The following is a 12,559-nucleotide window of genomic DNA, read 5'->3' as shown; positions in this document are numbered from 1 at the left end:
TTGTTCATTCAGTGAGAAGACTCTGGCTTCATCTTTTTTATGCTCTCTCACTAGATATTTCCTTTAATCATCTTAGCAGCCCTTTGCTGGACTCACTCCAGTGTGTCCATATGTTTCTTGTACTGAGAAACAGAACTGAGAAGACTAATCCAGATAAGATTAACAGTCATTCTGAGATTTTTCAGAAGTAATGTTTTTGATATTAGAGTCCCTGAATTATAAAATAAATTGTCTCTCAGTAAGACTAACATGGTTTAGTTCTGCAAATACATTACTAGCTTTTCAACCTGTGCTACTGTATGCCACTTTACAGATCCAACTTTTTTCTGCTTCTAGGCCCTGCACATTAGATCCCATCTGGTGAAGGACTCTACAGCAGCATCTTCTGCTCAGCTCTGACTCAGTTTGAACCAGTAGATGCAAAGCCTGGAGATAACACACATAAGGCTAAGAGGAGAAGCAAATCCTCACCTCAGGGAAAGGAAGTGCTTGCCTGCATTTTCTCAGGGTAAAGACATAAATTCAGACATATTTAATATATTCATATTTATTCAGACATAAATAATTTGCTGTTTTCCCATCTTCTGTATAGTCACTGTGCTGAGGTTACACAAGATTAAGGCATGAGGCCTCACAATGCTCTGTGACTGATGCCACACTTGTAAGCAAGAAGGGTTTTCATTGGGGGAGGGAAGTGAGATTGCTGATGAAAGCAAAGTGGTAAGTGAATTAATTTTCACAGACTGACCATGATCAGATTTAAGCTTCTGAATACTAATAGATTTGGAACCCAGTGCAAACCTCTTCTTAATTGCTGAGGCAATTCTTAAAGTGCAGAAGACAGCCCAATTAGAACATGGAAACATGTGAGGAACTCCAAAGCAGAAGAGACACTGGTATGAGAGGCTGGGTCATTTAGAAAGCTGTACAAGATGGGGATCTTACATTCTCATACAGTCTGCATCACAGTGACCCCTAGCCAGGGCCTATTTTTATTCACTGTACTTACAGAACCCATCAGCACATGGTTTTCAAATTATTTTTATAGATTATATTTTAAGAAAAACACAAAGTTTCTAAATCCCTACCCTGAGAATTAATACCTGAGATTTCTAGCTAATATTCCCACATGTCTTAGCTTTCAGCAGCACCAAAGACCTGAAGCACAGGCTGGACACTGAAGTTGTCCTATGCACATGCACTAGGCAAAGCATGGGGAAATACAAAGCAAACATCATGTGCTAGCAAAAAGGTGTTCTTGCCTTTTTCCTTTTGTGTCCTGCTGTCAGTCAGACAGGCTTTGGCAGTTCCAAGTGCAACCAGCCACTTTTGCCTTTCAACTGCATTTCTTGCCTTCAGATAGAAGTACTGCTCCCCTGGGATAATCAGGTCCATTCGTGTGTTATCTGCAGGATGAACTGAAAGCAACAGATTTCAGACCAGCCCCCCAGCCCTTCCCAGCCCAACCAAACATCCCAACAGATGTGTCAGGTGGCAGGTGAAACAGAAACAAAAGAGGAGAAATCAATGACAGTTTTGTGATCAGTATAATCTGAGAGTCTTTATGGAAAGGGCATCCTTTCCTTGCAAGTCTCTCTTTCAAGCTTCCAGCCCTTAAGTGAACCTCAAAAACGTGGCAATATGACTGAGTAGACCTAATACTGAAGTTTACTATTCATGTTTCTAGCTTCAGCTCTCTGCTTATGAGGAGTCATTTGAAGCTGTGTGATGTTCCACCACAGCTCATGAAAAGCAATGACCCACCTGCACATAAAATACCCATGATTTTAGAGACTTGCAGTTCACTCAACATTTTCAAAATACTATAGTATAAAAACTATATTTTTATAGAGTGTATTTTAAGAAAAAAAAACAAAGTCTCCAAATCCCTGCCCTGAGAATTAATACCTGAGATTTCTAGTTAATATTCCCATATATCTTAGCTTTTAGCAGCACCAAAGACCTGAAGCATCAAGTTACTGCAAATACATACCAGAGAAATCAAGCTGCCAAATCAAGTTCTTGTCACCTGAAATCTCATCTTGAATGCAACATTATTGGACAAACTTTAAATGCAGCTGAGTGTTACTGTATCTTAGTTACCTTGAATTTCACAAACAGCCATTTGGATGCTTCCCTTACAACCCTTCCAGGCATCTTCCTGAGAGTCATAATAGGACAGGATGCCACCACAGAGAAGGAACCACCGAGGTTGCCAGCCTGAAAAACAAAACTGCATTTCTCAGTTACGCCTCTCCCTGCAATTCCACCATCTCTCTCACTTGAGACTTGCTGCAAATATGCCCCCAAAGATTCTCAGTCCCCCTGGAAAACTAAACCCTTTTGAAGTATTAAGATTTGTGGACAGACTTGGATGTTGTACACCATAACCCCTACTTGATGGCACCCACATGTCCATTCTGCACAGAGCTGGACCACAGCAGGGTGTGTCTCGAGATGCCATATGTCATTTTCAGTAGTTTTGCTAACACAGCATCACTGACTCACTCTGTCTTCCAAAACCACCTTCTCAGTTCAGCACCCTTCAATTCCTTCCACCACTCCTCAACCCACCTCTTCACTCTTCCCAAAAGCCACCCCTGCTGTCTTGCCTTCCAAGTCTTCCTCCCTTGAAGGAAGAGCTAGCCAGGTTATCTTGAAAAACAACGTGTAAGAATCTCTTAAAAACCAACAGACGAACAGAGGCGGATCTGTTGATTTCTGAACATTCTGAATACCATCTTTCAGTGAAGCAGTTTTCAACAGCTCTTGAATCTCCTTGTGCTGCCCACATAAAACAGTCATGAATTACTGACCTGCACTTCTGGATACCTTCCCGGAGAAAAACCAAAACAAGGCTAGACCCACACCACTAGTTCTGGGTACACTTTGCCCACCCTGCTGCCTAACTTTAGGAGTAAATCATCCTTTTTTTCTACTTTTGGAAGCACTACAGCAGTATGAAAAGATAAAACCAAACACAACCTGACAGCTGCCATTTATGTCTAATTAAAAACTACAAGCTCATTAACTTAAGAAGAAATGAGGCAGCAACGTCACTGGAGGAAAGCAGCTTTCATTTACTGAGCTGTAACAAGCATCCCTGGCCAGGTCCAATGGATTGAGGTTCTGACACTCCCACATTGTGCCAGCCAACCATCTCTGGAAGAAAACACTTGGACAAGACTGTGTGGGCCACATGGGCTCTTAGATATTTTGGCAGAGGGTCTTCACTTCTGCTGTCCCCTGCACCAGGGCTCTGCCAACCAGAACTCTGCAGCAGGAGCCCAGGCTGGGCTTGGACTGATACCACATTGGACAAATGACAGCTCCTTTCCACCTAGAAACTGGTTCCTTAGACAACTGCTGAAGCCAAGCACAACACAGTTTAAGATTAGAAAGGCCTAAAGCCTCAGGCTAACAGCAGGAGTATGGTCTGGCTTGCCCCCCCTGCTTTTCTTTTTTTTTTTTTTAATCAATACCACTGCATTCAGTCCAACCCAGTTTATAGATTGCTGAACCCTGTGTGGTGGCTGGAAAACAAATTAAACATAAATAATATTTCATTCCCTTCCAGATCTCTTCCATTATTTTCCAGAAGATGATAAAAATATCAAAAATCCGAAGTACTCTCAACACTTCTTTACTTCATATGAAGGGGGGGAAATCACAAGAATGAGAAAAAAAAATAAAATCAGCAAGACTGGTTTCTATTTGTCTTGCCTCCAAAATAAAGCAACTATCCTGAAAGTCACTGCTGATATGTGGGAACTCACAAAAAAAGGAAGTGATTGTTCAGCAGAGAGAAGCAGTTAATTGCTTCAGACACTCAATGGCACAGAACCAATTCTTTAAATAATGCACAGTGCCACAGTCAATACAAGCCTCTAATTCAGTCTGGAGCTCCTGCTGCTGCACATGAATCATTTCAGCCATGGTCCTACAGCTTACAATTGCAGCTGATGCTCAACCAAATTGTGCCCCATCCATCAAAGGCTGTGCAATCAATTAGCCAACATACAAATCACTCTGCCTCCATCACTTTGGAGGCTGGTTAAAATATATTATGAATGAATATATTTTTTGAGACTTTTATTTGGTTGGTTGTTTTGGTTCTGGGTCTTGGGGTATTTTTTGTGGGGAACAGAGCAACTATCTGTATTCCTTTGCAGAAGCCAATTGTTCTTTAATTATTAGATACATATTAAAAAGATTGTGATAGACAATTTTTACCTAGGACAATGTATATTTTCAGAACACAACTGTTACACTAATAAAACCCCTTTTTTGTAAAAGGGAAATAATTTTAAAAAACCTCACAGCAAGGTTCTGTCAGAAGATGCACTAACCACCTGGTACTCACTGACAGTCAGCAGCCATGGGAAGGTTATCCTAAACAACCAGCTAAAAATAGCATGTGGCTGACAAATCATGGGCACTGCACAGGGATACAATCTTTAATTACAGGAGCTTCACTTCTGCAGACAAGTGAAGAATGGAGGAACACAAAAAAACCAAAACAAAAACAAAGCAGCAAAAAGATACTTAGGCATTTCCAATAACACAAGTCTTGGGTTTATTCAGTGTTGCCTCCTATAAATTGTCATAGGAATATTGCAATTTTTGGAACTGAGCATTCAGATTTCACCTGAAACAGAAGGGTAAAGCTGAACCTTTTAAGGTCTTACTGGTGCCAGCATTATCACAACTTTGAAGAAGAATTTAAGTCCATTATACTGGTGGTGCACAGGCAGGAAAAAATACAGCTGGTACTTCCAACATCTCATTTTAGAGGCACAGTACCATTAACAGTAAAAATTGCCCTTGGTGGGAAAGATATGTACAAAAAATCCCCAATAAAGCACAATGCACAATAAAAAGTGATTAGTAGCTTAAGGTCTCAGCCATAGAAGAGAGTGAGGATATTCCAGATGACTTCACAGGCACTGGTTAAAGCACATATCACATTCCTGTGTGAAACTTACAGTTAGTGCCTGCAGTACCTTGAAGATTTGATATTGTCCACTACAAAATCAGATATTTAAGTAGTCTGTGCCTGCTAAGGGTTCACTACTTCTTGAGAAGTTTCCACAGAAAGAAAGATCTGCCTACTTCCATCATTACACTTTAGGAAATCTGGATGTAGCTATCACTGAGCAAACTTGACATTTCTTGATAACACAGTTGAAACTTGGACATAATTCAAACTTTAATGTTATACAACTCAGACTCCAGACAGCATTCCTTCCAAAGTGCCAAGCCTGAAGAAAAACAAAACCAACATTTGAAGACATGTAGATCATGTCAGACATCTACAAAGCCAAGCCATCTGGGAGAATTACATACTCAAGAAGTCAAATTGATGACCTGGAAAACAAGCTGCAATTAAGAGACATCACTTCCACCTGCATTTCTAAAATGCATAAAGCCCAGACATCCAGGTTTTTATTATTGCTTGCTTTCCATGAGAATTATGTAACACTTTAGGCTTATTCATTTCTTGAGCTTCAGAATAAGTTTTTGTAAAACTTTTGCAGTAGACAGTCTTTGGACTCCTTGACCCTAATCCACACTTTAAATGCAGATAGGAGATAATGATGGACTTTCCATGTTACAACATCTGTCTAATAGGAGGAGTCAAAGCCACCATCACCTCCTTACTGCTTATAACAAGGGCAAGATCCAAGATTTAGTTACAGGTGGCATAGCAGGACAGATTGCTGTTTTTCTGTGCAGGGTCACAAAGAAGTTCCAGAGTGGCTGCCCTGAGAGCCAGAGCCATGTCACAGTGAGAATGAGCAATATCCATGTTTCATCCCACCCTCAGCAAATGTAAACTGGGCCATGTGCTCACTGTCCCACCATCTCCAGCTTTATCTCCCAAGGGCAAAAGCACCACATCTCTGCCCAGTGCTGTGTCAGAGACTGATAGCTGGACAAGAACTGCTGAAAACTCAGCTGTAGCAGGGCAAAGACACTGTCAGTCAACTAGGTTTCTAGTCAGAAAAAGCCATTAGCAAGAAAGGATCTTATACAGATCAAACTTCACACTCTTCCCCTTTCTTCTCATTCAAAGAACAGAAGTAAAATATTATCCTGACATAAGCATTTTGCACTCAAAACTGATGCCTACTTTTTCTATACAGCCTCCTAAGGCTACCCAGAATTTTGGGAAGGGCAATCCCAGGTGCCAGAACACGTTTTGCAGCCTTAATTCTATAGCAGAACAATTTGACAGGACAAAAATCCAGTGTGTATCCACAAGGAACAGCAGAAAGGCAGACAAGAGTGTGTAACAATCTATGCTTCTTCTGTGAGCTATTATCCTGTCACCTAGAGAGCAGCTTCTGGAAATACCCATATTGCAATTTTACTCTGATTATGTGCATATTAACAGCAGGAATCAATACAAAAAGCCCTAAAGGTAATGAAGTTCAAAGAGTTAGCACCTTAACAATGGTACCACTTTTTAAAGCACTTGCTTGAGGGACACTAGAGTGAAGGAAGCAACAGCTGCAACAGGCTTTAACACAATGACCTTCTCCCAAACGATTTTTCTCACAGGGATTCCATGAAGTCCATTTTTGTTTCAATCACAACTGTTAGGGCAATGTCAGCAGCACTGAAAGAGCATCCTGTCACCACAGGGCAACTGGGTTTGTTTGCAAACGATTTTATAGGAGTGCCCAGGCAGGGCACAGAGAGCACAATGTACCAGTCAGGCATTTTTGAAGAGGACACAGTGAAAGGATGAAGGGCAGAGAGGGGATCGTGGTGGAGGCAGAAGTTCAATAACACAGGCCCTCTGCTGAGACACTAATTCAAGTAATACAAAGCTCCTGGGAGTTTTCCTCCTCTGTTTATATTTCCCAGCCTCAACAACCAAGCTGCTCCTCTCTCTGACCCCTGGGGTGGTTATCAGGCCAGACTAAGGTAACACACTGAATTTATGTAAGCACATACAGATACCACATCATGGTATCTCCTCACCAGGAGTCTACCACACCTTTGGTTTCTGTCCTACCCAGCCATTTCCTGTGATCACTTACTCACTTCAGTGCAGAGGGACTGAATGCAGCCGCACCAGTACTGCAGCATACCTGGCAGGGAATGGAGGCTCTGCAGCACTGCTCTAACACAGAGGAGAGAGGGGACACCGATTTCCATTCCTGCAGCCTCATCAAACTTTTCTACTCTGAGCACATTACATAATTCCAAAAAGGTTGGACAAAAGCAAGGTTGCTGCATGAAGAAATACAGAAGGAAAGGGGAAAAAAAATGAGAAAGGTCAAATCACACAAAGACAACTAAGCAAAAGCCAAAGAGAATTAACTAATCAGTCCCTGAAATATACTGTATGAAAAGTCTCATCCAGCCAGAACTGGCTGAGAGTCAGGCATTCATCTAAACCAACACCTGGATCCTGAGAGCAGCCACAGCCAGTAATAGAAGGCAGACCATTGCCCTGAAGGCAACAGAAACCTCAGCTGTCTAGGTCCACCTCCACAAAAACCAGACTTCTAATTTTATACAATCAGAACTTGGACTATACCCAGAGGCTAAAATGAAGGGGGAGATCATAAAAGGCTTTTTAGAACCAAGTCTTTTTCTAAGTGTGAAGTTTTCGATTAATTCCTCTACATCTGGAAGCAGAGGAGCTTATTTCTAGAGCTTGATATCAGCTGGAAGGATATGTGTCTCTCATCCCAAAAGGTCAGATTTCTTAACTCGCAAAACAAAGACTTGCTCTAAGCAATATCATGTGCATCCAGATCCAAGATACAAGAACTAATGCTGTTTCTCATTTTCTTGAGCTCTACCCCCAAGTTTATTAAGGACATCTGAATCATTAGAGACAAGAGCAATTTAAAGTTTCATGTGAAAGCTGAAATATACTGCTTGGTTATGGCTCTTTGTTTATCTTGGGATAAACTGAAAAGAATCCAAAGTACAACAATTAACTGAGAGGGGATGATTACATACAGGTAGATGGGGAGAGCTATCTGAAGTATGTGGCATGATGTAGCGTCATGGTGATGGCATGAAGGTGAATCTATCATGCCTTGAGGAAGATTAATTACTTAGGGGTAAGAATTACTCACCACAAATAAGAAAGTGAATATTCAAGTATCAGGAAAAGCTTGGTCTTGTAAAGGAAAGTGATCAAAGCCATTTTATGGAGCACCTAACAAATACCAGACAAGCCAGTGGAATTAGTCATCATTTTCATTGAATGATGAAGCTGCCTTTGAACCCCACAGCCAAGAGCTGATCCATACCATTCTTCCAGAGTTAGCAGCAATCCTGCCTGTGGTCAGCAATTCCAGGTAGGGTGTGTGCCTGCACTGAAGACCTAAACTGAACTGAATTTCAGCAGAAAGAAAAAAATCAACTTAAAAGTGCCAAGTTCTCACACACCATTGAAGGGAGGTATTCCCCAACTCCATGCTGCTTCCCAGCAATAGCTTACTCATTCTATAAACCTGATGAGAAAAAATCATCAATGCCTTTTACAAGGCTAACCCCAAAGACTAAATCAATTTGTTTATTAACCAGAAGTTATGCTCAACAAAGAGCACACACTGCAGGTTAAATTCAGAGAGTCCCATGGGAGGCAGTTTCCAAGCAGCCAAGAGCAGCCTTCACGTGCAGTTCAGCTTTGGTCTGTCCTTCCTCTATCCTGCCAGCAGCACTGCCCAGCTGGAGATCAGTCACGCTGAGACACTGCAGCCAGGATCTGCCTTTGATGCTGCCCACACCAGAATGGCTTGTGCTCAGCCAGGACTGCAGGCAGTGGCAGCACAACAGACCGAGGAGCTACAGGGAGGGCACACGGTGACACTTTTACTGCTTACTACAGTAAGAGGCACTGGAACAATAGTTACACACCCATCCCCAGCCCCCACCGAGCAAAGGTAACATCAGATAGAGACTTTTGGCAAAGGATGAAATCTAGGAATTTTTTAAGATCATGTTACATGCTTTGACTATAAGCTCAGCTGAGGCCAACTAACATGCCTGCATGATTTAAGTCACCCTGCTCTGGGTTTTGAGGATTAATAATTTGAAGTTTGCAGATGCATTATATATCTGCCCAAGAGAAAAAGTGCTGTCTCACTTTATATGACAATAATTCTGCTTGCAAAGTTCCCTGCTCTCTTAAGGTTTTAACCAATTTAGTGGGGGAAGCCTAAACAAGAGCAATCAAAAGACACATGCTGCAAACACAAGATCCCAACATTTTCATAGGCTACAACTTTGTGACTGTATATCTGATCCAAAGTTGGCACACTTCACTTGAATTTAAACAAAAGTAACACACTGAGAAATCACTATCAGGTGGCCATTGCATTAGGGGACAGAAAAAGTCTAAAAAATCTCAGTTTTCTAAACTCAAGAGATTTCCAAGTTAGCACTGGAAACCCTGCATACAGCAACCACAATGCGAGTGCAGGATTGATACCAGAGGAAAAACCTACCTCTAAGCAGAAGCCAGGTAATACTGATTTAATTTCTTCTAATCTATATAAAGCAAACAAGTGCATTTATTACAAACAAGATAACTTGTTTAAGCAGCAAGGCAAACTGATCTTTCAATCGGTGGCAACCAGAGTGTGCTTTCTTTGCCCTTTACCCACAGAAAACCAACTTGTTTCCTATTTCTGAAACGTTCCTGCTGCCAATAACTATGTAATTTGCAACACAGATCTAGCTCTGGGCCCAAGAGCTGGGAGGAAATGGGATGATGTGGACTTGACCTCTCATGATGGCAATGACATAAGACATTACGAAATCAAAATTCCCAGAAAAGACTCAATTACCAACAAACTTGCATCAGCTCCTCTCTCACAGCAAGACAGAAAAGCAGTTCTTTTCTACAGTTTTATGCTTTTTCTATCTCTGACTGTGAGGGGTCCTCCTCATTCTGAGGTACATCAGCACTGTGTTATTAGCACAGGCACACACCGACACAGAAGGATGACACACAATTTCCCCACTTTTTGCATGCATCGTTTACACTGTACTGCACCTGATTCATCAACCTTGAGCAACAGGAAAAGTATACTGGGGGCAGAATACTGGCAGATATACTGTTCTGGATGACCTGCTGAACCTTCTTACTTCCCTTAATCCCCAAAAGGAGGCTTTCCTGTCTCTCACTCTCCAGCTCTTTGTTATTGCTACAATCATCGCCACATTCCAGAATGAAATTTTTTTTTTGCATCTCTGCATAAATTTGTAACTTAATGGCTTCAGGGCAGGAAGTCTTCATTTTGCAGCAAAAGAAAGCACTAGTATGTACAGACAGCTTGCAGAACAGAAAATTTACTGTTCTCAAACACACCATGGGCCTTCTACTACCTAACAAAAGGCAGAGAGTGACTTTGACCACGACACTTACTGGAAGAGTCAAGTTTCAACCAAGAAATCAGAAGGATGCTTCAATCTTCCATCACAGATTTTCTCTGTGTTGACAGCAAAACCTCTCCTAGTTTTCAGCCAGTACAAATCTTACATATTCAAGGAAAAGTTTCCTTCAGTCTGCATTCACTTGACTGAGGTTTGCAAAGCATCATCCTTCTTCATGCAGGGTCATTTGACTGGAAGTGCTTATCAACGTGGCTAGCAAAAGAAAACTTAATTTTGATGAAAACAGCATACTTCTTAGTCTTCATCTTGCCATCAAAACAGAAGACCAGCTGATCCTACCACAGGCACACTCAGGCTCTAAAATGTCAAATGCCAGTCAGTTATCTACAACATGCATTGTTTCCCAGAGACACACATTCCCAGGTCTCATGGCATGAAACCAAGCACAAGGGTTCCAGACACACCCCAGCATCTCAGCAATGCAAAGAAAAACATGTAAAACTTTGGATCAGCTGGTGTTAGTTTGGGGAAAGGACTAACATCACTACCACAGTTCTGCAATTCACATGAAAAAGCATGGCTGCTTTTACTGCTACTTCATAATTCAAGAGCATTCACAAATAATTAACAACAAAAGAAAAAAATCCACGTCTGTTCACTGAGACCTGACAAATTTTGATTCCCATCTCAGAACACCTATTGCCTAAAGGGGAAATGTCATAGCAATCTTCCAGCACAGAAATAAATCCAGCCTCGTGCACCACTGCTGCCCCCCCATCCCTACTACATGAATTCAACACTCGCTTGTGCTTCAGCTTTTTCTTTGTTTAATTTTGATTTCCTCCACTTTCCCGGCTAACCAGAGCACTGCAGCTGTTCCAGCCTCTCGGGAGAAAGTCAAGCAAGGCGGCAGCCCTTGCACACACACACACACACACACAATGCTGAGCAACACTAGCACCTGGCAACGTCAGGGTGGTCGTGGTTACTTCTCCCTGACCTTCAAGTTCCCAAACTGTTCCCACAAACCACAGAGAGGTTTGCACCTGGCAAGACCCCATCCACAGCCCCAAACCACACACCTCTGCCCCACCTGACTCGAAGATGACATCCCATGGGAACACAGGGGGCTTCTGACCCCACCACCTTCAACCTCTGCTGAGCAAACTCTGGCCACACACGGTTGCTTCCAACCTGCCATGACAATCCAGCCTTCCCTGGCACGGGAACACCCGAAAAATTAAAATTTGGGCCTAGAGCTAGCCGGACAAACCCCCTCCACCTTTTTCCTTGTCTTTCTGGTTTTCTGCATGCCTTTTCATCCGAATCCCCCAGGTGGGACTGAATGGCAACACGTTTTTCTCCCAGCTCTGGGAATGCCCCGAGTCGCCTCGATAGAAGTTCCACGGGGGTGTGTGGAGAACGGGGAAGTTCGTTGTTGGAGCCGTGACCCAGAGGATCCCAACTACCCAAACCCCAACCCACGGCCCCGGGCGGGCACTGGCACCGGGATAAACGCCGGGCAGTGCCACTAAGGCAGCGCCGGGGCTGCTCCCCTGCATGGCGGGGTCAAGGGGCAGCGCTGACCCGCACCCCGCAAGCACAGCGAATACATACACGAATGTACTTGTATGAATACACATACGAGAAGATGACGGCGCCCGTCCCGCAAAGGCTGAGCGCTGGCAGGCACTCACCGCTCAGGTAGTTGGTCCACTTGTACAGGACCCCCTCCATGCCGGCCGGCCCCCGGCCCCATGCAGCGCGGCCGCCCCCCGGCGGGGTCACGCCGCCCGCCGCCGCCCGCGCTCCGCCGCGCCGCCGCCACACAGCGCCATCGCGGGGGGGCGCGCGCCCCGCCCGGTCCGCGCCGCGCCCGCCCCCCGCCGCCGCCGCCGCCACGCTCCCAGCGCAGGGAGCGCCGCAGCCGCGCAGCCACGGCACGGCCCCGCGGCGCTACGGCAGCGCAACCCGCGCTGTGAATCGCGGCCCGCGTGACCGGCGGGAGTGAGAGGCGGGCGCGGGGGGCAGGCGCGGAATGCCCAGAGCAGGTGGCCTCCCGCAGCCAATCGGAACGCGCCCTCGCTGCGGCCGCCGCCCAATCAACGGCCGGCAGCGGCCGGCTCTATTGTGCGCGCGCTCCGCGGGGCTGCTCCGCTCGCCGGCGCTCCCGGAGCGCTCGGCCCGC

The 12,559-nt window shown here is 44.2% G+C and overlaps 1 protein-coding gene across 1 annotated transcript in view; it reads right to left on the bottom strand.

The window, feature by feature from the left end:
* Positions 1 to 12,226, bottom strand: part of PLEKHA8 (pleckstrin homology domain containing A8) — a 31,227-nt gene extending 19,001 nt beyond the window's left edge. The window contains exons 1-3 of the mRNA XM_071429271.1: positions 12,069 to 12,226; positions 2,104 to 2,220; positions 1,263 to 1,418 (exon numbers count right to left, since the gene is read on the bottom strand). Of these exons, the coding sequence (XP_071285372.1) occupies positions 1,263 to 1,418; positions 2,104 to 2,220; positions 12,069 to 12,108 (313 nt within the window). The 5' untranslated portion in view covers positions 12,109 to 12,226. The remainder of the gene's footprint in view (positions 1 to 1,262; positions 1,419 to 2,103; positions 2,221 to 12,068) is intronic.
* Between the last annotated feature and the right edge of the window lie 333 nt (positions 12,227 to 12,559).

This window comes from Agelaius tricolor, unplaced genomic scaffold, assembly GCF_023055355.1.
Source record: "Agelaius tricolor isolate 1412-34295 unplaced genomic scaffold, bAgeTri1.0.p SCAF_6, whole genome shotgun sequence".
Taxonomy (NCBI): domain Eukaryota; kingdom Metazoa; phylum Chordata; class Aves; order Passeriformes; family Icteridae; genus Agelaius; species Agelaius tricolor.
Note: the sequence above shows the minus strand (reverse complement) of the source record. Positions and strands in the feature narration are given on the sequence as shown.